This window comes from Hyla sarda, chromosome 3 (assembly GCF_029499605.1).
Source record: "Hyla sarda isolate aHylSar1 chromosome 3, aHylSar1.hap1, whole genome shotgun sequence".
NCBI lineage: Eukaryota > Metazoa > Chordata > Amphibia > Anura > Hylidae > Hyla > Hyla sarda.
In genome coordinates this window covers 107,501,881-107,528,393 of record NC_079191.1, presented here as the reverse complement: position 1 = coordinate 107,528,393, position 26,513 = coordinate 107,501,881, and the positions used below count along the sequence as shown (strand labels likewise).

The following is a 26,513-nucleotide window of genomic DNA, read 5'->3' as shown; positions in this document are numbered from 1 at the left end:
ATGATATTTCGCTCCTGCAATGATTTGAGTTGTATTTACAGAAATCTGCCACCAATTAGCCGGCAGACTTCTGGAAAGAATATGAAAGAGATAATGTACATGATGGGAGTGAGATTGAAAAAAAAAAAAAAGGGCGTTTTGTCTTAGATTCAATTAAGACTTGTGCCTTGGTAGGAGACAAGTATTAAACAACATAGCGGAAGGACCCCACAGGAGAACAGTCTCAGCTTGTAACTGACTCCATGCAGATAATTATGCCTTCGGCTATACAAACTTTGATGCCTTCAGTTTCTTTCTTTGCAGAGGCTGGGATATTTAATGGTTTTCTTGCTGCAATAGCACAAAAAGCAGAACCAGGTGTTGGGGAGGTTGGTAAAGAAAATAAAAAAAAATTCAAGCTTGATCGATCACTGTGGGATGCATACTTTGCATTTAATATAATATTCACTGATGGATTCTCCATGATAGGAACTGTGAAATGTCCCTCAGGCTTTTTGAGGCTCTGTTCATCACTCACATTTGCTGTTTTTGGTATAGCTAGTCATTTAGAATTTAAATATTGCTTAAGGAATTCAACCATTCGTACTGTGCTAAATCATAAAGTGATAGAGAAACAGCACGTAATAAACTGAAAGGGTAAAACAATTACACTGGAGAATATAGTGCGCAGGCGAAGGCACTGATGGGGCGAAAAAGTATTTAGTCAACCACCAATCGCGAAAGTTCTCCCACTTAAAAAGATGAGAGGGGCCTGTAATTTTCATCATAGGTATACCTCAACTATGAGAGACAGAATGAGAAAAAAAATCCATAAAATCCCATTATCTGATTTTTTAAAGAATTTATTAGCAAATTATGGTGGAAAATAAGTATTTGGTCAATAACAAAAGTTCATCTCAATACTTTGTTATATACCCTATGTTGGCAATGACAGAGGTCAAACGTTTTCTGTAAGTCTTCTCAAGGTTTTCATACACTGTTTCTGGTATTTTGGACCATTCCTCCATGCAAATCTCCTCTAGAGCAGTGATGTTTTGGGGCTGTCGCTGGGCAACACGAACTTTCAACTCCCTCCAAAGGTTTCCTATGGGGTTGAGATCTGGAGACTGGCTAGGCCACTCCAGGACCTTGAAATGCTTCATACAAAGCCACTCATTTGTTGCCCGGGCGGTGTGTTTGGGATCATCGTAATGCTGAAAGACCCAGCCACGTTTCATCTTCCCTTGCTGGCCCCCTTCATTCTTTCCTTTACACGGATCAGTCATCCTGGTCCCTTAGCAGAAAAACAGCCCCAAAGCATGATGTTATGGATGCAACTCAGCATTCTTTCTCCTCCAAACACAACAAGTTGAGTTTTTACCAAAAAGTTCTACTTTGGTTTAATCTGACCATATGACATTCTCCCAATACTCTTCTGGATCATCCAAAGGCTCTATAGCAAACTTTGTGCTCGGACTGTACTGGCTTAAGCAGGGGGACACATCTGGCACTGCATGATTTGACAAAGCCTTACTTTGGTCTCAGCTCTCTGCAGGTCATTCACTAGGTCCCCTGTGTGGTTCTGGAATTTTTGATCACCGTTCTTGTGATCATTTTGACACATGAGGTAAGATCTTGCATGGAGACCCAGATGGAGGGAGATTGTCAGTGGTCTTGTATGTCTTCTATTTTCTCATAATTACTCCCACAGTTGATTTCCTCACGCAAAGCTGCTTGTCTTTCGCAGATTCAGTCTTTCCAGCCTGGTGCAGGTCTACAATTTTGTTTCTGGTGTTCTTCAACAGCTCTTTGGTCTTTGCCATAGTGGAGTTTGGAGAGTGACTGTTTGAGGTTGTGGACAGGTATCTTTTATACTGAAAAGTTCAAACAGGTGCCATTAATACAGGTAATACAGAGTGGAGGATAAAGAAGAAGTGAGAATTTTGTGCTAGAAATCTTGTTTGTTTGTAGGTGATCAAATACTTATTTTCCACCATAATTTGCAAATAAATTATATTCAAAATCAGACAATGTGATTTTATGGATTTTTTTTCTCATTATGTCTCTCATAGTTGAGGTATACCTTTTTGAGTGGGAGAACTTGCACAATTGGTGGCTGACTAAATACTTTTTTGCCCACTGTGTGTATATATATATATATATATATATATATATATATATATATATATATATACTTCCTCCTCTAGGAAACAGCACCCAACACAAAGTCCAGGTATTATGCAGGCTACAAGGTCTTTTTTTGCATCAGAGCATAAAGTGCGACGTTTCGGCTAGCAACCCTTTTTCAACCTTTTCTAGCTTGAAACTTTGCACTTTATGCTCTGATGCAAATAAAGACCTTGTAGCCTGCATAATACCTGGACTTCATGTTGGGTGCTGTTTCCTAGAGGAGGAAGTTTTATGTGGATCCATTGTGGCATACTGGGGGACACTTTGCACCGCACTAGAAGCCGTCCAGAGAGAAGCTATCTCATCCTTCCCTGGAGTTACAGGGCCATCCATTTTACAGAATCTCTGTAGCCATTTTTGAGTGTTCGTGACTTCTAGCCTGAGCCCATCTGAGGGTCTACAACTTTTTATTTTTTTTGCTATTAGGAATACATTTTTTGCATCCTTGCATCCATGCTTTTTGTATCTTTGTAAAGTTTGTTGTTTTATATTGTCACTTAGACCTCTTTATTATCCATGGGTTGCAATGGGTGATGTTCATAGGTATACAAACCAGTCGTATGAAATGCTTTGAAGATCATGACTAGAGATGAACGAACTTTTGAAAAATGTGCCAAATTTGCCGAAAAAATTTGGTTCGGTCTGAATTTATTAATCGCTATTAAAAATAGCTATTTCTGGCCTACAGAGAGGCTCAGTAGGGGTGTAGAACACTTTGGTTTTTCCTAACATCCATAGGGAGTGTGCTGTGTTAGTGAAATAATACTGTTATTCAGTATGACATGCAGATTACAGACATCGCTATTAGAATCACTGCTGTAGAGCGTCTGGATGTGGCAGATTTTTTATGTAATTTTTATTTAATTTAATTTGAATTTATTAAAAAAATTTAATTACCCATTCTGGTGAGCATTGAGCTGGCGGTCCTCCGTCAGGCAAGATACCACCTGTTCCAGTCCCTGCCTCTCAGCGCCCTGCCCTGACTGTGAAGGTGCAAATGTTTCATTTATTCAGTTATGGTTCATTGTTATCGCTCCAAAAGATTACAATGATTTTTTTTTTTAATTTAAATTTAAGATTTATCTTAGATTCCCAAGTTTAATTTCCCAGTTTTTACTTTGAACTAATACTGTATGACCACAAAACCCTATCTAACAAGGAGTCACATGGCGGCACAATGACAGAGCCTAGAGGTGGGCGCAGCATGAGGAGACCATAATCTGGTAGAATGATACAGCCTGGAATTGGCAGCAGTAAGAAGAGACCATATAGGGGCTGAATGACACAGCCTGGAGTTGGCGGGAGCATGATTAAAAGATTAATTTTCAAATTTAAATTGAAGATTTATGATGGCTAGTGCTACCATAAAAATGTTTAGGTACTGTCCCAGCAGCATGAGGAGACCATAGGGCCTTACAATCCCTAAGTTTAACCCCTTAAGGCCCGTTTTTTTTTTCCGTTTTTGCATTTTAGTTTTTTGCTCCTTGCCTTTAAAAAATCATTACTCTTTCAATTTTTCACCTAAAAATCCATATGATGGCTTATTTTTTGTGCCACCAATTCTACTTTGTAATGATGTCAGTCATTGTGCCCAAAAATCTACGATGAAACAGAAAAAAAAATCATTGTGAGACAAAATTGAAAAAAAACCCCACTGTTTTGTAAATTTTGGAGGCTTCCGTTTCTACGTAGTACATTTTTTGGTAAAAATGACACCTGATATTTATTCTGTAGGTCCATACGGTTAAAATGATACCCTACTTATATAGGTTTGATTTTGTTGTACTTCTGGAAAAAATCATAACTTCATGCAGGAAAATTAATACGTTTAAAATTGTCATTTCTGACCCCTATAACTTTTTAATTTTTCCATGTATGGGGCGGTATGAGGGCTCATTTTTTGCGTTGTGATCTGAAGTTTTTAACGGTACCATTTTTGCATTGATAGGACTTAAGTGACCAAAAATGCACTATTTTGGACCGTGCGGTTTACTTAATGATATATTTTTATAATTTGGACATTTCCTCACGCTGCGAAACCATATATGTTTATTTTTATTTACACTGTTTTTTTTTTTATGGGAAAAGGGGGGTGATTCAAACTTTTAATAGGGAAGGGGTTAAATTATATTTATTCACTTTTTTTCCCTTTTTTTTTGCAGTGTTACAGGTCCCATAGGGACCTATAACACTGCACACACTGATCTTTCACATTGATCACTGGTTTCTCATAAGAAACTAGTAATCGATGATTCTGCCACTTGACTGCTCATGCCTGGATCTCAGGCACTGAGCAGTCATTCGGCGATCGGACAGCGAGGAGGCAGGTAGGGACCCTCCTGCTGTCCTGTAAGCTGTTCGGGATGCCGCGATTTTGCCGCGGCTATCCCGAACAGCCCACTGAGCTAACCAGCATGGTTTCAGTTTCACTTTAGATGCGGTGTTCAACTTTGAACGCCTCGTCTAAAGGGTTAACAGCGCGCGGCACAGCGATCAATGCCGCACGCTATTAGCCACGGGTCCCGGCCGTTGTTAGAGGCCGGGCCCAACCCGCTATGACCGCGCCGTGGCCCCGCGTTATAGATCGGGAGCGGACACATGACGTTCCAGTACGTCATGTGTCCTTAAGGGGTTAAAGGGGTTATCCAGGAAACAACTTTTTTTATATATCAATTGGCTCCAGAAAGTTAAACAGATTTGTAAATTACTTCTATTAAAAAATCTTAATCCTTTCAGTACTTATGAGTTTCTGAAGTTAAGGTTGTTCTTTTCTGTCTAAGTGCTTTCTGATGACACGTGACTTGGGAACCGCCCAGTTTAGAAGAGGTTTGCTATGGGGATTTGCTTCTAAACTGGGCGGTTCCCGAGACACGTGTCATCAGAGAGCACTAAGACAGAAAAGAACAACCTTAACTTCAAAAGCTCATAAGTACTGAAAGGATTTAAGATTTTTTAATAAAAGTAATTTACAAATCTGTTTAACTTTCTGGAGCCAGTTGATATATAAAAAAAAAGTTTTTTCCTGGATAACCCCTTTAAGGGTACGTTCACACATAGAGGATCCTGCGCAGATTTGATGTGCAGGATTTGTAATTGCTGATTAGAAGCTGTGTTCAGTCATTCAGTTTACATTGAAATATGCAGCAGAAAATCCTGTGCATCAAATTCTGCGCATCAAATCTGTCAGTGTAAAAGTACCCTAAATGATGAATTTTTAAAATTAAGACTTATGGTAGCTAGTGCAGTGATAAAAAAGTTTAGGTAATTTCCCAGCAACATGAGGAGACCATAGGGCCTCACAATCCCTAAGATTAAATTTTTTATTTTTTTATTTAAATAGAAGATTTATGGTAACTAGTAGAGATGAGGTAATCAAAGCTGATGAACCCGAATGCGTTACGAATTTCATGAAATATTCGATTTGCAACGAATGCGAATATCGCTGCGATTCTTTCGCACAAAATGCTTCATTAAACTCCATTTACTGAGTTCCGGGCTCCAGGTCATCTAAAATTGTGGATCCACATGTCAGTACATGGAGCAAGTAACGCTGGGAAGGCAGGAAGGGAAGTAGACGGGTTGACCCTGAATCACATGCAGGATGCACCCTATTAGTAGCCAGTAATCCCTGTGATATCACAGCCCTATATATTCGCCAGCCATTTTGTGGCTCATCATATTATTCATTACACTGCATAGAGACAGGACGGACATCGCTGTGCGTGTTACACAGAAAAGCTCATTCCAGCAGCGTTTCATATCCTAGTCACATCAGCGTTCTGGTGGACATAGAGCAGTGTTTTTTTTCACTGAAAATTATTTTTACTGCAGCCATTAACCCCTTAAGGACCGGGGTTTTTTCCGTTTTTGCATTTTCATTTTTTGCACTTTCACTTTTAGCCGCGCGGCTCAGCTCTGAGCGCGCGGATAAAGGGTTAATAGTGCGCGGCGCCGCGATCGGCGCTGCGCGCTATTAGAGGCGGGTCCCAGCTTCACTATGACGCCGGGCCCGCCGTGATATGACGCGGGGTTACTGTGTAACCCCGCGTTATATCAGAAGAGCAGGACCAAGGACGTACCGGTACGTCCTTGGTCCTTAAGGGGTTAACCTCCCAGTTACTTTCTTCAGCATAGTATTACAGAGAGGGGCAGAGAGCTGTGTTGCCTCATACATTTCAACAAGCTTCCTCAACATAATAAACCTTAGCAGAGGAGGCAGGAATAATTTTTCAGCACAATTCTGTGTCTTTTTTCAACAACAATTCATCTGCTGGTTATACTAGTCTGTAGATGGTATAATACCCAGCAGTTCATTCCTAATAGTCTTTGGCAGAGTGCAATTTTGTGTTTAGTACACCGTTTTTTTGTGCTGCAGCACTGTTGTGTACTGCTGGTGTTGTGCAAAAATAGGGTTTTTTAAGCGTACTGTACCGCATTTTTCTGCCCTCATAAGTGCATACCACATACGTACATCTAAGTAGTTTACTATTTTGTACCTTTTAATCTGTCAAGGGCTTAGATACTGTGAAAGTCCAGGCAAAAGTAATCCCCGGCTGGTGTTTTACTAAAATAAGTTTTTTTAAGCGTACTGTACTGCGATTTTCTGCCCTCATAAGTGCATACCAAATACGTACATCTAAGTAGTGTACTATTTTGTACCTGTTAATCTGTCAAGGGCCTATATACTGTGAAAGTGCAAAATAAATCACCGGCTGGTGTTTTACTAAAATATGGAGTTTTTAAGCGTACTGTAGCGCATTTTTCTACCCTCATAAGTGCATACCATATACCTACATCTCTAATTAGTGTACTATTTTTTACCTGTTAATCTGCCGTGGGCCTACATACTGTGTAAGTCCAGGGAAAAGAAATCACCGGCTAGTATTTTACAAAAATACGTATTTTTAAGTGTACTGTAGCGCATTTTTCTGCTGATGCTACCACCTCCAGACTCTCTCATTGTGCTGCCATGGATACTGCAAAACATAATGAAGGTGTTCGTCCCCAATTTCAGAAATTCCTCTGCATTAGTGTCACTTTCAGGACTACTGATGCTGCTGCCATCTCCAGGCTGTCTCATTCAATCACTATACGGTCTTCTCATGCTTCAGCCAACTCCAGGCTGTGCAATCCAGCCACTATATTGTTTCCTCCTGCTGCCACAAACTCCAGACTGTGCCATTCAGCCACTATATGGTCTCTTCATGCTGCCACAAACTCCAGGCTGTGACATTCAGCCACTATATGGTCTCCTCTTGCTTCACCCAACTCCAGACTGTGCCATTCAGACACTATATGGTTTACCCATGCTGCCACAAACTCCAGGCAGTCATTCAGCCACTATATTGTCTCCTCATACTGATTCCACCTCCAGGCTTTGTCATTCATCTTAATATTAGGGATTGTGAAGCCCTAGTTTCTACTCATGCTGCTGCCAGCTCCAGGCTGTGCCATTCTGACACTATATGGTCTCATCATGCTTCAGCCAATTCCAGGCTGTGCCATTCAGCCACTAAATGGTCTCACCATGCTGCCACAAACTACAGGCAGTCGTTCAGCCACTATATGGTCTCCTGCTACTGATGCCTGCTCCAGGCTCTGTCATTATGCTGCCATGTGATATGTGACTCCTTGTTATATTTGGTCTTTTGTACCTACACACCAGGGCCTGGGACACTAAAACTTGGGAGTTAAAATTGATATTTAAAAATCCTCAATTTCAATTTCAAAATGTTGCATTTCTATTTAAAAATCTTAAATTGCAAAGGTCTCCACATGCTTCTGCCAACTCCAGGCTGTGCCATTCAGACACTACATGGTCTCTTCATGCTTCAGCCACCTCCAGGCTGTGTCATTCAGCCAATATATGGTTTACTGATGCTGCTGGGCCTAGCACTAGCTACCATAATTTCAATTTCAAAATTAATTTTTTAATCTTAGGGATTGTGAAGGCCTAGTGTCTACTCATGCTGCTGCCAGCTCCAGGCTGTGTCATTCAGCAACTATATGGTCTCCTCATGCTGCCAACACCTCCACACTGAGCAATTTAGCCACTATATGGTCTCCTCATGCTGCCAATACCTCCAGACTGTGTCATTCATCCAATATATGGTTTACTGATGCTTCAGCCACCTCCAGGCTGTGCCATTCATCAAATATATGGTTTCCTGATGCTTCAGCCACCTCCATGCTGTGCAATTCATCCAATATATGTCTTCTAACAGTAGAGTAAGAAAAAAGTCGGCGACTCACCGGAGCTGGTTTTCAAGCAGTTTCTTCTTTATTAGTACTCACATGCATGGGGAGAGGAAAGACGTACAGGGGGTACAGCTGTCTGGCTACGGGACCGTTTCACATGTTCTACATGCTTCGTCTGGCCTATGCTGAATGACTAACTCGTTGCTCTAAATACAGGTGAGGGCTACTTACTAACCTATCCCCTGATGACACGTAGTTAGTAATGGGAAAGATGGGTGGTAACCTAATCAGGTATTGATCCATCTATAGAAATAAAATCATGAAATACAAAAATGTGTAAATACGTAACTTTAAAAACATGGGGCTAGATCAACTCGATCGTTAAGACCCAAAGGGCCAGTTGCTTCTGTTTTTAAAATCCAGTAGGTTTCTCTCTGAAGTAAATATTTGTCACGTAGTATACCTGGTCTATGCTCCACCTTTTCTATTCCTGCGAAAGATATGGCTTCTGGATTTGCTCCGTGTGCTTCGACCATGTGGTTTATCAGACGCGGTGCACCTTTTCGGGTGCGTAAAGAATAAATATGTTCGCGTATGCGATTGAATAAAGGTCTGATAGTTTTACCCACATAAAAAAAGCCGCACGGGCAGAATATTACATACACGACAAATTTTGTTCGACAAGTAATGAGAGTTTTTACTGTGTGGGTTATGGGTCCAATGCGCATAGTTTTTAGACCATTGTTTAATTTACAATAATTACAACTTCTGCATTGGTGGTTACCTACAGGAGCCATATCTTTAAACCAGGATCCTTTTGTAGTTTTAGGTTTATTTGTATGATTTTTTAAAACGTCACCTAATGTTTTATTTTTTTTGTATGCTATAAGTGGTTTCCTTCTTGCTACATCTTTCAAATCTTCGTCTCCTTCTATTATAAACCAGTTACTCCTAATCGCTTGCTCAATGACTTTATTCACTGGAGAGTTTTTAAATGTGAAAATAAACCTTTTATCTTCTTCATTTTTCTTTTTCCTATTTTTACACTTTAGTAGGTCCTCTCTGCGTAAGTTGTCTGCTCTGTTTCTAGCTGTTATCAACATGGTATCTGGATATTTCCTTTCTTTTAATCTACTTTGTAATTCGTCAGCTTGGATTTTATACGTGTTGTCTGATGTATTATTTCTTTTAAGCCGGACAAATTGTCCGTATGGAATTCCCTTTTTGACACAATCTGGATGTGAGCTTTCATAATGTAGTATTGTGTTTTTAGCTACACTTTTGCGATAACCTTCGCTTATTATATTATTATTTGTTGCTATCAAGCGAACATCTAAGAATTCGATTGATACTCCCCCTATTTGAGACGTGAAGGACATATTCATGTCATTAATATTATTTAGATATAGAACGAAATCTTGAAACTGGGACTCTGTCCCTGACCAAACTATCAGGATGTCATCCACAAATCTCGAATATGACTGGATATATTGAATGAAAGGGTTATTACTAGAGTAAACGTAATTATTTTCTAATATCGCTAGAAAGATATTTGCGTATGTACAGGACACCGGTGTCCCCATCGGGGTCCCGGTGTCCTGTCTATACCACTCGTCCCCATATTTAAATGTACTATTAGTCAAAATAAAATTAAGGGATTCACAGACGAAATTAATATACTCTGTTGTTTTATCTGTGTTTTCCAGAAACTGTCGTACTGCCCTGACTCCCACTGCATGGGGGATCCGGGTGTATAAGCTTACGACATCGATTGAACATAATATCCATCCTGTCTCCCATTTTAAGTCTCCCACTAACTGCAGTAGGTGTTGGGTGTCCTTGATATAAGCAGGTATGGCTGTCAATACAGGACGTAACAACCAGTCTGTATAGTGGGATAAGTGTTCGGTGACTGAGCCTACCCCCGAGACTATTGGTCAGCCATACCTGCTTATATCAAGGACACCCAACACCTACTGCAGTTAGTGGGAGACTTAAAATGGGAGACAGGATGGATATTATGTTCAATCGATGTCGTAAGCTTATACACCCGGATCCCCCATGCAGTGGGAGTCAGGGCAGTACGACAGTTTCTGGTAAACACAGATAAAACAACAGAGTATATTAATTTCGTCTGTGAATCCCTTAATTTTATTTTGACTAATAGTACATTTAAATATGGGGACGAGTGGTATAGACAGGACACCGGGACCCCGATGGGGACACCGGTGTCCTGTACATACGCAAATATCTTTCTAGCGATATTAGAAAATAATTACGTTTACTCTAGTAATAACCCTTTCATTCAATATATCCAGTCATATTCGAGATTTGTGGATGACATCCTGATAGTTTGGTCAGGGACAGAGTCCCAGTTTCAAGATTTCGTTCTATATCTAAATAATATTAATGACATGAATATGTCCTTCACGTCTCAAATAGGGGGAGTATCAATCGAATTCTTAGATGTTCGCTTGATAGCAACAAATAATAATATAATAAGCGAAGGTTATCGCAAAAGTGTAGCTAAAAACACAATACTACATTATGAAAGCTCACATCCAGATTGTGTCAAAAAGGGAATTCCATACGGACAATTTGTCCGGCTTAAAAGAAATAATACATCAGACAACACGTATAAAATCCAAGCTGACGAATTACAAAGTAGATTAAAAGAAAGGAAATATCCAGATACCATGTTGATAACAGCTAGAAACAGAGCAGACAACTTACGCAGAGAGGACCTACTAAAGTGTAAAAATAGGAAAAAGAAAAATGAAGAAGATAAAAGGTTTATTTTCACATTTAAAAACTCTCCAGTGAATAAAGTCATTGAGCAAGCGATTAGGAGTAACTGGTTTATAATAGAAGGAGACGAAGATTTGAAAGATGTAGCAAGAAGGAAACCACTTATAGCATACAAAAAAAATAAAACATTAGGTGACGTTTTAAAAAATCATACAAATAAACCTAAAACTACAAAAGGATCCTGGTTTAAAGATATGGCTCCTGTAGGTAACCACCAATGCAGAAGTTGTAATTATTGTAAATTAAACAATGGTCTAAAAACTATGCGCATTGGACCCATAACCCACACAGTAAAAACTCTCATTACTTGTCGAACAAAATTTGTCGTGTATGTAATATTCTGCCCGTGCGGCTTTTTTTATGTGGGTAAAACTATCAGACCTTTATTCAATCGCATACGCGAACATATTTATTCTTTACGCACCCGAAAAGGTGCACCGCGTCTGATAAACCACATGGTCGAAGCACACGGAGCAAATCCAGAAGCCATATCTTTCGCAGGAATAGAAAAGGTGGAGCATAGACCAGGTATACTACGTGACAAATATTTACTTCAGAGAGAAACCTACTGGATTTTAAAAACAGAAGCAACTGGCCCTTTGGGTCTTAACGATCGAATTGATCTAGCCCCATGTTTTTAAAGTTACGTATTTACACATTTTTGTATTTCATGATTTTATTTCTATAGATGGATCAATACCTGATTAGGTTACCACCCATCTTTCCCATTACTAACTACGTGTCATCAGGGGATAGGTTAGTAAGTAGCCCTCACCTGTATTTAGAGCAACGAGTTAGTCATTCAGCATAGGCCAGACGAAGCATGTAGAACATGTGAAACGGTCCCGTAGCCAGACAGCTGTACCCCCTGTACGTCTTTCCTCTCCCCATGCATGTGAGTACTAATAAAGAAGAAACTGCTTGAAAACCAGCTCCGGTGAGTCGCCGACTTTTTTCTTACTCTACTGTTAGAAGACTGCTGTACCACGTCCAGTCAGAGCACCACCAAAGTTTCACTGAAGCAGCCAAGCTAGCTACCCTATGCCCACAAGTCCTAGTGTCACAGACTAAGTAGTGCCGATCTATCTGTCTACTCTATTTGCGGTCATCCAATATATGGTTTACTGATTCTTCTGCCACCTCCAGTCATTCTTCTGCCACCTGTGTCATTCAGCCACTACATGGTCTCCTCATGCTGCCGACACCTCCATGCTGTGTCATTCAGCCACTATTTGGTCTCCTCATACTTATGCCACCTCCAGGCTCTGTCATTGTGCAGCTCAGTGGCAGTGATTCTAAAGGCGATGCCTGTAATCTGCATGTCATACTGAATAACAGTATTATTTCATTACCCTAGCACACTGCATATGCATGTTAGAAGAAAGCAAAGTGTTTTAAACCTCTATCAAGGCTCTCTGTAGTATAGAAATAGCGGTATTTAATATAGATTCACAGCAAATAAATTCGTATCGAACCTAATTTTTTTGAAAAATTTGGCGAATAGGCTGGATCAAATTTTTCAAAAGTTCGCTCATCTCTTGTAGCTAGTGCTACCATATAGATTTTTAGGTAATGTCCCATCAGCATGAGGAGACTATATAGTGGCTGAATGACACAGCCTGGAGGTGGCGGAAGCATAAGGAGACCACATAGTGGCTGAATGACACAGCGTGGAGGTGGCAGCAGCATGAAAAGATCATATAGTGGCTGAATAACAGCCTGGAGTTGGCGGTAGCATAAGGAGACAATATAGTGGCTGAATGGCACAGCTTGGAGTTGGTGACAGCAAGAGGAGACATATAGTGGCTGAATGGCACAGCATGGAGGTGGAGGTAGCATGAAGAGAACATATAGTGGGTGAATGACATGGCGTAGAGGTGGCGGCAGCATGAGGAGAACAGATAGTGGCTGAACGACACAGCCTGGAGGTGGCAGCAGCATGAGGAGAACATATTGTGGCAGAATTAAAAAGCATGGAGGTGGCAGTAGCAGCATAAGGAGTCCTGAGAGTGACCTGGTGACAGAGTGGTGTGGTGGTTGACAATACCAGTACCCGGTGACAAAGGTGGGTGAAAAAATGTCTGATGCAGAGGAATGTTTGTAACTGAGGAGCAGCGCCTTAAATCTATTTTGCACTATCCATATTTGTGAAGTGTTGGTGTGGCACCATGGTCAATCTGCTCTGATATATCAGGCATTGGTGGGTGGAAATCCTGGCTGATCCATGCCTGATTCATCTTCACAAAGGTCAGTCTCTCCACATTTTTTGTGGACAGATGAGTTCTCCCGCTCTGATGGCAATCTACTGGCCTTTCCAGGGCAAACTCTGCTAGTTGGAGCAACAAATAAAGTTTGGCTGCCCAGAAGTCCAGCGGATCTTCAAGGTGTGTTGGCATGGGCATGTCAAGGTATGCCACCACCTGCTGGTTCAGGTCCTGCTCCAGGTGTACCTGCTGCTGATGAGTTGCTTCACTATGCGGGTGAAGAAAGGTACTTATCAGCGACTGTAGACTCAGGCTGCTGCTGATGGAGCTGGTACTGCTCCTGGCACCCCTCCCCAGCAGCCATGGCAGTAGAAGGTGAGCGCAGAGGGACCCTGAGTCAGACTTCTCTACCAGTGACTCTGTCAGTTTAATCCCCCTAAGACATACGACGCATGCAGGTTATTAGTACCCAGATGCATAACTTTACATTTATCCACATTGAATCTCATTTGCCAAGTGGATGCCCAGACACTTAGTCTATCCAAGTCATCTTGTAACTTATGCACATCCTCTATAGACTGTACCGTGCTACAAAGCTTGGTGTCATCTGCAAAGATAGAAACAGAGCTGTTAATACCATCCTCTATATCATTGATAAATAAATTAAACAACAGCGGGCCCAGTACTGAACCTTGGGGTACACCACTAATTACCGGGGACCAATCAGAGTACGAATTTGAAAGATGCAAATACACTTGTCAGAGGCTATCAAGAACATCCCTAGCAACTAATAGTAAAGTTGCCTACCCCCTCACAATTTTCTTCCTCGAATACGCGAATATGCAAATATATGCGACTATAACATATTCGCGAAATTCGAGAATATAGGACGAATATTCCTCTATATATACGTGAAATATTGCGAATTCAAATATGGCCAATGCCGCTCATCACTACTTATGAACTATGTTACTATGTGAGACCAAGGCGTTTCCGGAATGGGCAAAGGCTGTAAGAGACCTGCTGGTTTCTGTCATGGAGTTTTGTCACAGGAACAAGTAACACAGGAACGGACAAAATTTGTGACAGCGCTTTCAAGGTGAGGCCACCAGTAATGCCGAGAGATAGTTGAAAGGACTTTCGTACTCCAGGGTAACCAGCCAGCAAAGAAGAATGTCCCCAAATGAAGACTCTACATCTCAGTTTAGCAGGCACAAAAGATTTTCCAGGTGGGATTTGCTGAAGATTGGAAGAAGCAGCAGAAATCAATCACTCAGGAGGAATAATATGCCTTGACGGGGAGTCCAATGCTACCCCATTAGAGGACCTAGAAAGAGCAATGGCTCTGACGTTTTAGTTCGCAGGGCGGAAATGAATAAAGAAATTAAATCTGGAAAAGAAAAGAGACCATCTAGCCTGTGTTCAGTCACTGAGCTGACTGAAGATATAGAAGATTCTTATGGTCTGAATAGATGCTGACCAGGTGAGAAGAACCTTCTAATAAATGTTGCCACTCTTCCAAGGCAAGTTTAATTGCAAGGAGTTCCTGATCTCCAATAGAGTAGTTCCTCTCTGCAGGCGAGAAGGTCTTGGAGTAGTACCCACAGGTTACAATCTTGCCCTTGGAGTTTTTCTGAGTGAAAACAGCACCCACTCCTGTGAATGATGCGTCTACTTCCAAGGCAAAGGGTTTTTCTGAATCTGCTCTTGAAAGGACGGGTGCAGAGGCAAATGCAGACTTCAAGCGAGTGAAGGCCTCTTTGGCCTCAGGAGGCCAAGTCTTGGGGTTACAGTTCTTCTTAGTGAGAGCCCCAATTGGGGCAACCAAGGAAGAAAAATGTGGGACAAACTGAAAATAATAATTAGCAAATCCCAAAAATCGTTGAATAGCCCGTAGACCAGTAGAACGAGGCTAATCCAATACTGCAGTCAGCTTGTCAGGATCCATCTGGAGGCCTTGATGAGAAACTATGTACCCAAGGAACAGAAGACTAGATCTCTCGAATAGGCATTTTTCCAGTTTGGCGTAAAAATGATTTTCCAGGAGGCGCTGTAGGACTAGACCGACATGTGAGCGATGCTCCTCCAAATTTGGGTGAGAAGATCAAAATGTCATCAAGGTATACAACAACACACATCATCACAAGATACTCAAAGTGTCCATCTCAGGTATTAAATGCTGTCTTCCATTTGTCTCCCTCGCAGATACGAATTAGATTATATGTTGCCCGCAAATCCAATTTAGAGAAGATCTTGGCACCCCATAAATTATCAAAAAGCTAAGAAATTAAAGCAAGAGGATAGCAATTTTTGATCGTGATTAGTCCCCTATAGTCAATACAAAGACTGAGAGAACCATAATTCTTACCTACAAAGTCGAAACTAGCTCCGGCTGGGGAGTCGGACTTTTGGATAAATCCCGTTTGGAGATTCTCTTGAATGTATTTTGCCATGGCTTGTGTCTCAGAAACCAATAATGGATGAATTCTTCCTCGGGGAGGCGTCATTCAATAGGACATTCGTAGGGACGATGTGGTAGAAGAGTCTCGGCCTGCTTTTCCCAGAATACGTCAGAAAAGTCTTGATATGGAAGAGCAAGCCTGGCATAGGTTGAGGCGAAGAGACAGCCTTAGACTGGATAGGCACAAGACAGTGATTTTGGCAAAACAGTCCCCAACGTGTGACTTCACCAGATTCCCAGTTGAGTTGAGGAGAGTGTCATTGAAGCCAAGGAAGACCAAGAAGAATCTCCGAAGTACAATGTAGAAGCAAATAGAACTCAATTTTTTCCTTATGCATAATGAGAGATTCTGTGCTGAAAAGTACCTTACTCTTCAGCTTTTCTCCATTAGCAGAGGAAATATACAAGGGATTAGCAAGCCGAGTCAATTGAATACAATATTTTTGGACCAGGGAGGCATCAATGAAATCTCCAGCAGAACCCAAAAAGGCAGGAGCAGAGAAAGAAGTCTTGGCAGGAGTAAAGACTTGAACCGGCAAGGTCAAATGAGGAAAGGTAGGATTAACACTGGAGACACCTCTCCCATGTGTCCTAGGCACGAGTGTTTCCCGGACGCTGAGGACATATAGTACAGTCTTTGATAAAGTGCTCCGGACTGCAAAAATATAGGCACAAATTCTCATTGTGTCGACAGGATCTTTCCAGCTGCGTTAGGTGAAAACGATCCACTTGCATTGCCTTTTTGGTAGGAGGCAGAGAAAACTGTTGAGGTGGACATTGGAACACGGGTGCCAGATGAGGAAACCGCCGAGTACGGGCAGGTTCTTCCTGCCTCTCAGCAAAACACACATCAATTCGAGTGGCTAAATGGAGAAGTTCACTCAGGGTAGACAGATGATCTTGTGCAGCGAGAGCATCCTTGATTCTACTGAACAATCCTTTTTTAAATGTAGCACACAAGGCCTCGTTGTTCCAAGCCAGTTCAGAGGTAAGAGTGTGTAACTGAACCGCGTAGTCCCCAACGGAGGAATTCCCATGACAGAGGTTCAGAAGAGCAGTCTCGGCTGGGGAGGCTTGTGCGGGTTCTTCAAATACACTGCAGAATACAGCTAGGAAGACCGGCAAGTTTGTAGAGGCCGGATCATTACGTTCCCAGAGAGGAGTAGCCCAGGCCAGGGGTTTTCCGGACAATAGACTGAAAACAAGCAACATTTTAGCTTGCTCTGTCGGGAACTGATCAGCCATGAGCTCCAAATGCATAGAGCACTGAGTAACAAAGCCTCTACACAACTTAGGATCTCCTTCATACTTTGTGGGCAAGGATAAACTAAGCTTGAATCCAGAAGGAGCTGCAGGTACAGGAGGAGAAACAGGAGAAGATTGCGGCTGCTGTTGGTGTTGTTGCGGCTGAGCAGCAAGAAGTTGTTGCATCATAACAGAAAATTGATTCAGTTGTTGCACCTTACAAGCTAACGTAGGAGGAGGTCAATAGGCAGGCGGCACAGGAGCAAAGTCAGGTCACGGAACAGAAGGTTAGAACACGGCAGGGCAAACACAGAAACACTTTCTCTAAGGCTCTAGGCAACAAAGATCAAGCAAGGAGTGGTGGGAGGTACAGGTGCAACTGATAATTAAGGGTGCACTGGTCCTTTAAATCACATAGTGCCAGTGTGCGCGCCCTAAGGGACGGGGATGCGCGTGCTGTCGATGCGCATGCAGAGTGGAGCTGGAGACAGCATGGGGTAAGGAGATGCCCGGGACTCACATGCGGGCGCGTCCCACATAGCGAGTCCCAGAGCCGCCGGTGACAGGAGGAGGGGAGCGCTCACGGTCAGAACGAGTGACCGGAGTGCTGCCCATAACATCTTTACTATACTGAAAACAGTGTTTGTCTAGAACAGCAGCAGGTGTGTACTTTTGGTTGGCCTTTTACAGTAACTAGGCCCTTAAGACTATTAGGAACAAAATGGTACACAACTTAAATGTAAGTATTTGGTATGCACTTTTGAGGACAGTAGAATGTGTTCCACTACGCTTAACAGTATTTGTCTAGAACAGCAGCAGGTGGGTACCTTTAGCTGTCCTTTCACAGTATCTAGACCCCTGAGAGTACAAAATTGTACACCACTTAGGTGTAGGTATGTGGTATGCACTTATGAGGGGAGAAAAATGTGCTACAGTATGCTTAAAAAAGTATTTGAGTACAACACCAGCCAGTGAGTACTTTTGCCTGGATTTTCACAGTATCTAAGCCCTTGAGAGTTTAAAAGGTACAAAATAGTGCACCACTTAAATGTAGGTATGTGGTATGCACTTATGAGGGCAGAAAAATGTGCTACAGTATGCTTAAAAAAGTATTTGTGCACAACACCATCAGTAGACACCAGTGCTGCAGCACATAGTTGCTGTGTACTACACTAAAAATTGCACTCTCTCTCAGTCTCACTCCCTTCACTATCAGTGCTTCTAGGCAAGACTTTTGCTTGAGCTGAATCGCTGCTGTTCTGTGCAACACACTGCTCTCTGTAATAGAACGCTGTAGACAGTGACTGGGAGGTGAATCGTTGGAGTCTTTTCTGTGAAAGACACACTGTTCTCTGTTCCGCTGTGCAACAGAATGTTGACTTACTAGGAGGTAAATATCTGCTGGAAAAAGCTTTTCTATGGCTGCCGATTATATAGGGCTGTGACATCACAGAGGTGACTGGCTGCTGATAGGCTGCATCCTGCATGTTATTCAGGGTCATCCCGCCTACCCTTGTTCCCACCATCCCAGGATTCCTTGCTCCATGTCCTCACATGTGGATCCACCATTTTAGATGCCCTGGAGCCTGGACCGCACTAAATGTAGTTTAATTAAGCAATTTGCGCAACAGAATCACGGCGATATTCACATTCGTTGCAAATCAAATTTTTCCTGAAATTTGTAATGAATTTGGATTGGTCAGATTCGATTCGCTCATCTCTAATCATGACTAAGGGCTAAAAGCCTAAAATGTGTCAGTCAGTTACTTTTCCAGCAACTTTTGCTCCTCTATACACCTGCACCTAAATAGCTTCTAATTTTTTTTTATGCAATTACCTAAGTGCCAGAGTTTCTCACCATTGATCTGATGGTCTAGATTGGCAAGAGTGATATTATACTGTATCCAGTGTGTGTGCATTGTACTAGAAGGGGAGGGGGGCTTGGATACTTAATGGCAAGCGCATGAATTCAGTAGTGATGAGCGGCTTTGCCCATATTCGAATTCGCAATATTTCGCGAATATATAGACAAATATTTGTCCTATATTGGTGAATTTTGCATATTCGTTATATTTGCATATGCGAATATTCGTAAATATGTGAATATTCGCATTTGTGAATATTCGCATAATCGAGTACTTGAGGAAGACACCAGTGAGGGGGTGGGCAACTTTACTATTGGTTGCTAGGGATGTTGTTGATAACCTCTGACAAGTGTATTAGCATCATTCTAATTGGCTCACAAGTGAAAAGAAGGATTCTGCGAATATTCACATATGCGGAAAAAACGAATATTCGCAATTTCGAAGATTTAGCGAAAGCATTCGCAATATTCACGAATTCACAAATTTGCCAGTCTGACCACAGTGCTCTCTGCTGCCCTTGTGCTGTCCGTGTCAGGAATGATCAAGAAATGTGGTGTCGAATGGGGTAATGTGTGTATTAACCTCTTTGTGACGCCAGGACGCGGTTGACCTATACACCACCCGAGGTAGACCAGCTTCACCTGTGCCAGGCATGGGGCAAATAATGACTCCGACATAAGGTTACGGTTAACTGGTATGCTTTACTGAGGTAGACAAGTTTTTAACCAGGATCGGCACCAAGGAGATGCAGGGTGAACTTAGGGAAGCTTATCGGCTTGCTGGGACTTGTAGTTGCAATTGTAATGACTAATGCAGCCCTGCTTGTTAGCAGACTTACTTGACTGACTACTTGCACTGGAATGGACTGGACTTCAGCAGAATCCCCAATATGTTTAGTTCCTACTGTCAGGCTTTGACTTTCACCCACGGTGCAGGCCTCGTTCAAGAACAACAGACTCCTCAGACTTTTCTTCATCGCACCTTAGCTACATGAAATCTAGAGCTCAAGAGAGTGAGCTGAACCCTGACCTCACTATATCAGGGGACAATTTACAGAGACCCCATAGGGCAGATAAGTCACCTGTTCACCACTGCATACTCCCTTAACAACAAAGGTCCTAAAGCAACAATAGATTTCTTAAGATAACAGTGCATAGAAATACAACATATTAACTCTTATGTACAATAACATTAGTAAGTGCAATATAGAGAGCTCTAAGAGGGGACCAATGATGGACATTGAGCAGCATCGGCCACACAGGATGGGCAGAAGTACAAAAGAACATGTGATTCCTGTACTGGGTTACCACAGAAATGTTTGCTATGGGAATATGTGAGCATTGGTCTATATGAAGACAATTGCTATGATACAGTAATGTAAATAACAGCAATCAAAGCAAATATACACCTTCCATTACCTTGTCCTCTGCCTGTTATTGCATGTGTGTGTGTGTGTGTGTGTGTGTGTGTGTGTGTGTGTGTGTCTATGTCTGTACGTGTTTTCACACCATATCTGTTTTGGCTTCTCTAGTTTTTCTTGGAACTGAGAAAAGCAACAAGTATGAAATAAAAGATAACTTTGGACAAAGACTTTATTTTGCAAGAGAGGAAAATATCTACCTCAATAAAAACCTGTGTGGACCATTGAGGCCTTTCACCATGCACATTGCTAATAACACGGGCCGGGAAGTAATCAAGGTTATTAGGCCCTTGAGGTGCATTACTTGCTTCTTTCCCTGCTACTTGCAAGAGGTTAGTGACATTGTGTTGATCACTTGTTATTATTATAGCTTTTTTGTGATGAGTTGCACATGTTCTCTGTTATACCTTTTTCTAAGTGTCCCGGACCAGGTTACAAATTGCTTTAATATATGTTTCAAATTCCTCTATAATTATGAAAAAAATTGAAATCTTGTCCTGAACTTTGATTGTATCAGATGAGACTATGATCAGTTTCAAACAAGCGCATTAAGGACTAATTTTTGCATAAGTATTACAGAGGAAAGTCCTAGCTCAACATGGGTCTAATGACCTAAACTGATAGTATGATTGGAATCTAACACATAGTATGTTAGGAATCTAACACATAGTATGATAGGAATCTACACTTGTGGTTGGTTTAGACCTTGGAGGACATATTCAAAACTGAGTGTCACTTTTTACCGTGTTTCATTTTGCTGCTTTGATGTACTGTACTTATGTGTTTTTGCAGCAAATGACCAAAATGATGGTAAAGATGTGATTTGCTATCTTTTTCACCATAATTTCCAAAAATTGTGACAAAACCATGTCAGTTCCACAACAGTACTGCAAACAAAATGCATGTGTGAACACAGCCTAAATATAGGCAAATATTTTACTTACCTCCTCAATAAGTATATATTTTTGAAGAGGTAAAATCTGTTGGTGAAGATTTTTACATTTTTGGCTTTTTTTTCATCTCATTATTGTATTTGGATTCTTATGTTCTAAATGAATCTCCTTCAGTGGATTTTTTTTGCATTTGCCTAGTATCGTAGTGGTGATTTCGGACAGCCTCAAAATGAGTCAACATTGCAGCCATGTGGTAGAGAAAGCTAATTGAATGCTTGGCTGCATAGCTAGAGGTATAACTAGTAGAGGGAGGAAGATTGTGATCCCACTCCATAGAGTTCTTAGGCCTCTTCTGAGGTGTCCAGTTTTGGAGGTCTCAACTGCAAAAAGATATTGATAACATGGAATAGGTCCAAATGGCTACACAAATGGTGGAAGGTCTTAAAGGGGTACTCCACTGGAAAACATTTTTTTTAAATCAACTGGTGCCAGAACGTTACACAGATTTGTAAATAATTTCTATTTAAAAATCGTAATCCTTCCAGTACTGCTGTATGATCCACAGGAAGTTCTTTTCTTTTTGAATTTCCTTTCTGTCTGACCACAGTGCTCTCTGCTGACACCTCTGTCCATTTTAGGAACTGACAAGAGCAGGATAAGTTTGCCATGGGGATTTGCACCTACTCTGGACAGTTCCTAAAATGAACAGAGGTCTCATAAGAGAGCACTGTGGTCAGGGAGAATGGAAATAAAAAAAGAAAAGAACTGCCTGTGGAGCATACAGCAGATGATAAGTACTGGAAGGAATAAGATTTTAAATAGAAGTGATTTACAAATCTGTTTAACTTTCTGGCACCAGTTGATAAAAAAAAAAAAAATGTTTTCCAGTAAAGTACCCCTTTAAGCATAAGACATCAAGAAAGACTGAAAGAACTAAGAGGCAAATTTATCATATGCTGGCAGATTTCCCTTACACATGTGTAAAATTGGCATGTGCTGCATAAAAAATATGAAAAAGTTATACGCCACATCATAAATTGTGCATAGCAGCAGACAGGCAAGCTCTTAAACAATATTCTTATCTCCAAGCATCCCTGAGGGCTGGTTTGGATTTGCTGCACAATTTGTGACTTTTAAGAAAAGTCGTATTTGATTAATTTTACTTGCAAAGTACCATGATTGAAAAATCAACATGGCTGACTAGAGACTTAACCCCTTAAGGACTCAGGGTTTTTCCATTTTTGCACTTTCGTTTTTTCCTCCTTACCTTTTAAAAATCATAACCCTTTCAATTTTCCACCTAAAAATCCATATTATGGCTTATTTTTTCGGCGCCAATTCTACCTTGCAGTGACATTAGTCATTTTACCCAAAAATGCACGGCGAAACGGAAAAAAAAAATCATTGTGCGCCAAAATCGAAAAAAAAAAACGCCATTTTGTAACTTTTGGGGGCTTCCGTTTCTACTCAGTGCATAATTCGGTAAAAATTACACCTTATCATTATTCTGTAGGTCCATACGGTTAAAATGATACCCTACTTATATAGGTTTGATTTTGTCGCACTTCTGGAAAAATCATAACTACATGCAGGAAAATTTAAACGTTTAAAAATGTCATTTTCTGACCCCTATAACTTTTTTATTTTTCCACGTACAGGGCGGTATGAGGACTCATTTTTTGCGCCGTGATCTGATGTTTTTATCGGTATGATTTTTGTTTTGATCGGACTTTTTGTTCACTTTTTATTCATTTTTTTTAATGGTATAAAAAGTGACTAAAATACGCTTTTTTGGACTTTGGAATTTTATTGCGCGTACACCATTGACCGTGCGGTTTAATTAATGATATATTTTTATAGTTCGGACATTTACGCACGCGGCGATACCACATATGTTTATTTATTTTTTTTTTTACACTGTTTTATTTTTTTTATGGGAAAAGGGGGGTGATTCAAACTTTTATTAGGGAAGGGGTTAAATGGCCTTTATTAACACTTTTTTTTTTTTACATTTTTTTTGCAGTGTTATAGGTCCAATAGGGACCTATAACACTGCACACACTGATCTCCTATGCTGATCACTGGCGTGTATTAACACGCCTGTGATCAGCATTATCGGAGCTTGACTGCTCCTGCCTGGATCTCAGGCATGGAGCAGTCATTCGTCGATCGGACACCGAGGAGGCAGGTAAGGGCCCTCCCGGTGTCCGATCAGCTGTTCGGGAAGCCACGATTTCACCGCGGCGGTCCCGAACAGCCCGACTGAGCAGCCGGGATACTTTCAGTTTCACTTTAGAAGCGGCGGTCAGCTTTGACCGCCGCTTCTAAAGGGTTAATACCGCACATCGCCGCTATCGGCGATGTGTGGTATTAGCCGCGGGTCCCGGCCGTTGATGAGCGCCGGGACCGAAGCGATATGATGCAGGATCGCAGCGCGATCCCGCTTCATTTCGCGGGAGCCGGCGCAGGACGTAAATATACGTCCTGCGTCGTTAAGGGGTTAATGGCATAGGCAACTTTCTGGCACCAACTGATTTGAAAAAAAAAAAAAAAACACTTTTCCACTGGAGTACCCCGTTAATAGTTCTCTCCATATAGGCCTTTTTTTTTGTTAATATGCAAATAAGGCTTAAGAGTCCAGGGGGCATTTCCCAGCATAACAAGAGTCCAAGTAAATCCAGCCCATATTTATCACCACCCCCAGCCTGCTTTCACCCTTCTGCTCTGTTTGACTGAAAGCCACTGGATAAAGAGGTTAGATTGATTTACCTGGGCTCTTGTCATGCTAGGGAATGCCCCCATGGGAACTAAAGGCTCATTTGAATAGTAAAAGCAAAAAAAATTCTCTCTTGTTGAATAAGAAGATAACTGAAAAAAGGCATGTATGGAAGCAGTGGGATAATATATACCCATGTTTTCCTACTGACAGGTAAGCTTTAAGGTTTAAAGCAACTCAACAAAATCAAGTAAAAAAATAAAAATACCGTAAAAATAAATATAAAATATTTTTAAAAAAACAATACGTAAGATTTTTTAGCAAAATATTAGATTATAATCAACAGAACTTAAATTCCAAAAATAACATTAATTAATAATGGTCTAAATCCAACTATGAAGATTTAAAATATTTCAATAATAACTACACAGTCACACAGATCCACACATACACTTATTTATTTTTTAATATACTGTACTCTCTCCGATTCTATTTTGTTCTGGCTATATATAGCAACAGCCACAGCAGGAAGTGATTCTGACTGTCAGAACAGCCCTATGTGACCACTCTTGTCATCTGCCAGTCTAAGAAGTGCTTGTGATCGTTGACATACCATCAGCACTTTTATACATAGAATAATAAATAGGAAGATTAGTCATAGCAACTACACCAGGAGTATAGTAAAGGTTTATGTATTCACTCATTTATCTTAAACTTACCTGTCAAATTTGTTATGTCACCAGCTGTGATTGTGATGTCATTATCACCCCATATAAGGATTCACCACATAATTGAAGTCTATAAACCCATCAACCAAATAAGTTCCTTGTTCTTCGTGTGCAATTTATTTCAGGGATGTGTTCAGATAGTACTATAAAGTAATACAGATTCAGCTCACATTATTAGTAATATTTGAGATGCACAAAAAAGGGAATGAGACAATTCCAATCAGGCCTGCAGAACAAAGAAGAGGAATCAAGTTTCCCATTAGTTTCCCTAACATTTATTATTTTCTCCACATAAGATCCAACAGAGATATCCTAGTAAAAGACAGGCTATTCATTTCAGACAGTTTCTTGTGTGCTAAAATAGGGCAATATGATCACGTAAACCTTAATATACTAAAGATGTGCAACACAAATAGAGAAACATAGCCGCACATCCACCATTTGTATTTTGATCTACTTGCTTCTCAGAATAATTAAAAAAACTAACAGGTTGTTAGAATACATTTTGATCAAAAAGTACAAGCCCACTCGCCACGTCAAGGCCACCTTGTTAGAGTGGGTCCCTAACCTAATACTGGGTAGCGCTGGGCGGCGACCACCACCTCCGAGACACCATGCTCACAGGGGGAATAACCCAGTGGCCAGGCAGCCCCACTGCTGCCTAACCAAGCCCCTGGCTTTTTATTCATTTTTTCTTGATATAAAAAGTGACCAAAAATAAAAATACAGTATTTTCGACGTTGGAATTTTTTTGCACCTACGACAATTGACCGTTCGGTTTAATTAACAATATATTTTTATAATTCGGACATTTCGCACGCAGTGATACTATATATGTTTATTTTTAATTTTATTTACACTGGTTTTTTTATGGGAAAAGGGGGGTGATTCAAACTTTTAATAGGGGAGGGGTTAAATGATCTTTATTCACTTTTTTTTCACTTTTTTTTTGCAGTGTTATAGCTCCCATAGGGACCTATAACACTGCACACACTGATCTTTTACATTGATCACTGGTTTCTCATAGGAAACCAGTGATCGATGATTCTGCCGCTTGACTGCTCATGCCTGGATCTCAGGCACTGAGCAGTCATTCGGCGATCGGACAGCGAGGAGGCAGGTAGGGACGCTCCGGCTGTCCTGTAAGCTGTTCGAGATGCCGCGATTTTGCCTCGGCTATCCCGAACAGCCCACTGAGCTAACCGGCAGTTTTTACTTTAACTTTTAGCCGCATGGCTCAGCTTTGAGCGCTTTATTAGCGGCCGGGTCCCGGCTTCACTATGACGCCATGATATGATGCGAGGTCAACGTGGGACCCCGCGTTATATCACGGGAGCGGGACCAAGGACGTAATCATACGTCCTTGGTCCTTAAGGGGTTAAGGACCCAGCCAATTTTCACTGTAGGACCCTGCCATTTTTTTAACATCTGACCACTTTCCCTTTAAGCATTAATAACTCAGGGATGCTTTTACCTTTCATTCTGATTCCGAGATAGTTTTTTCGTGACATATTCTACTTTATGTTAGTGGTAAAAAATGTTTGATACTTACATCGTTTCTTGGTGAAAAATTCCAAAATTTAATGAAAAAAAATTGACAATTTTGCATTTTTTTTTACTTTGAAGCTCTCTACTTTTAAGGAAAATGAATATTTCAAATAAATTATGTATTGATTCACATATACAACATGTCTACTTTATGATTGCATCATAAAGTTGACATGTTTTTACTTTTGGAAGACATCAGAGGGCTTCAAAGTATAGCAGCAATTTTCCACAAAATTTTCAAAATCGAAATTTTTCAGG

General features: G+C 41.0%; 1 protein-coding gene across 6 annotated transcripts in view; it reads left to right on the top strand.

Moving 5' to 3' along the window:
- The window catches only part of LOC130360608 (phospholipid scramblase family member 5-like), an 86,058-nt gene that overhangs the window by 17,853 nt on the left and 41,692 nt on the right, over window positions 1–26,513 (top strand). For all 6 annotated transcript variants that reach the window (XM_056563155.1, XM_056563153.1, XM_056563156.1 and 3 more), the window contains exon 4: window positions 20,482–20,702. In XM_056563155.1, coding sequence (XP_056419130.1) covers window positions 20,482–20,702 — 221 coding nt within the window. The remainder of the gene's footprint in view (window positions 1–20,481; window positions 20,703–26,513) is intronic.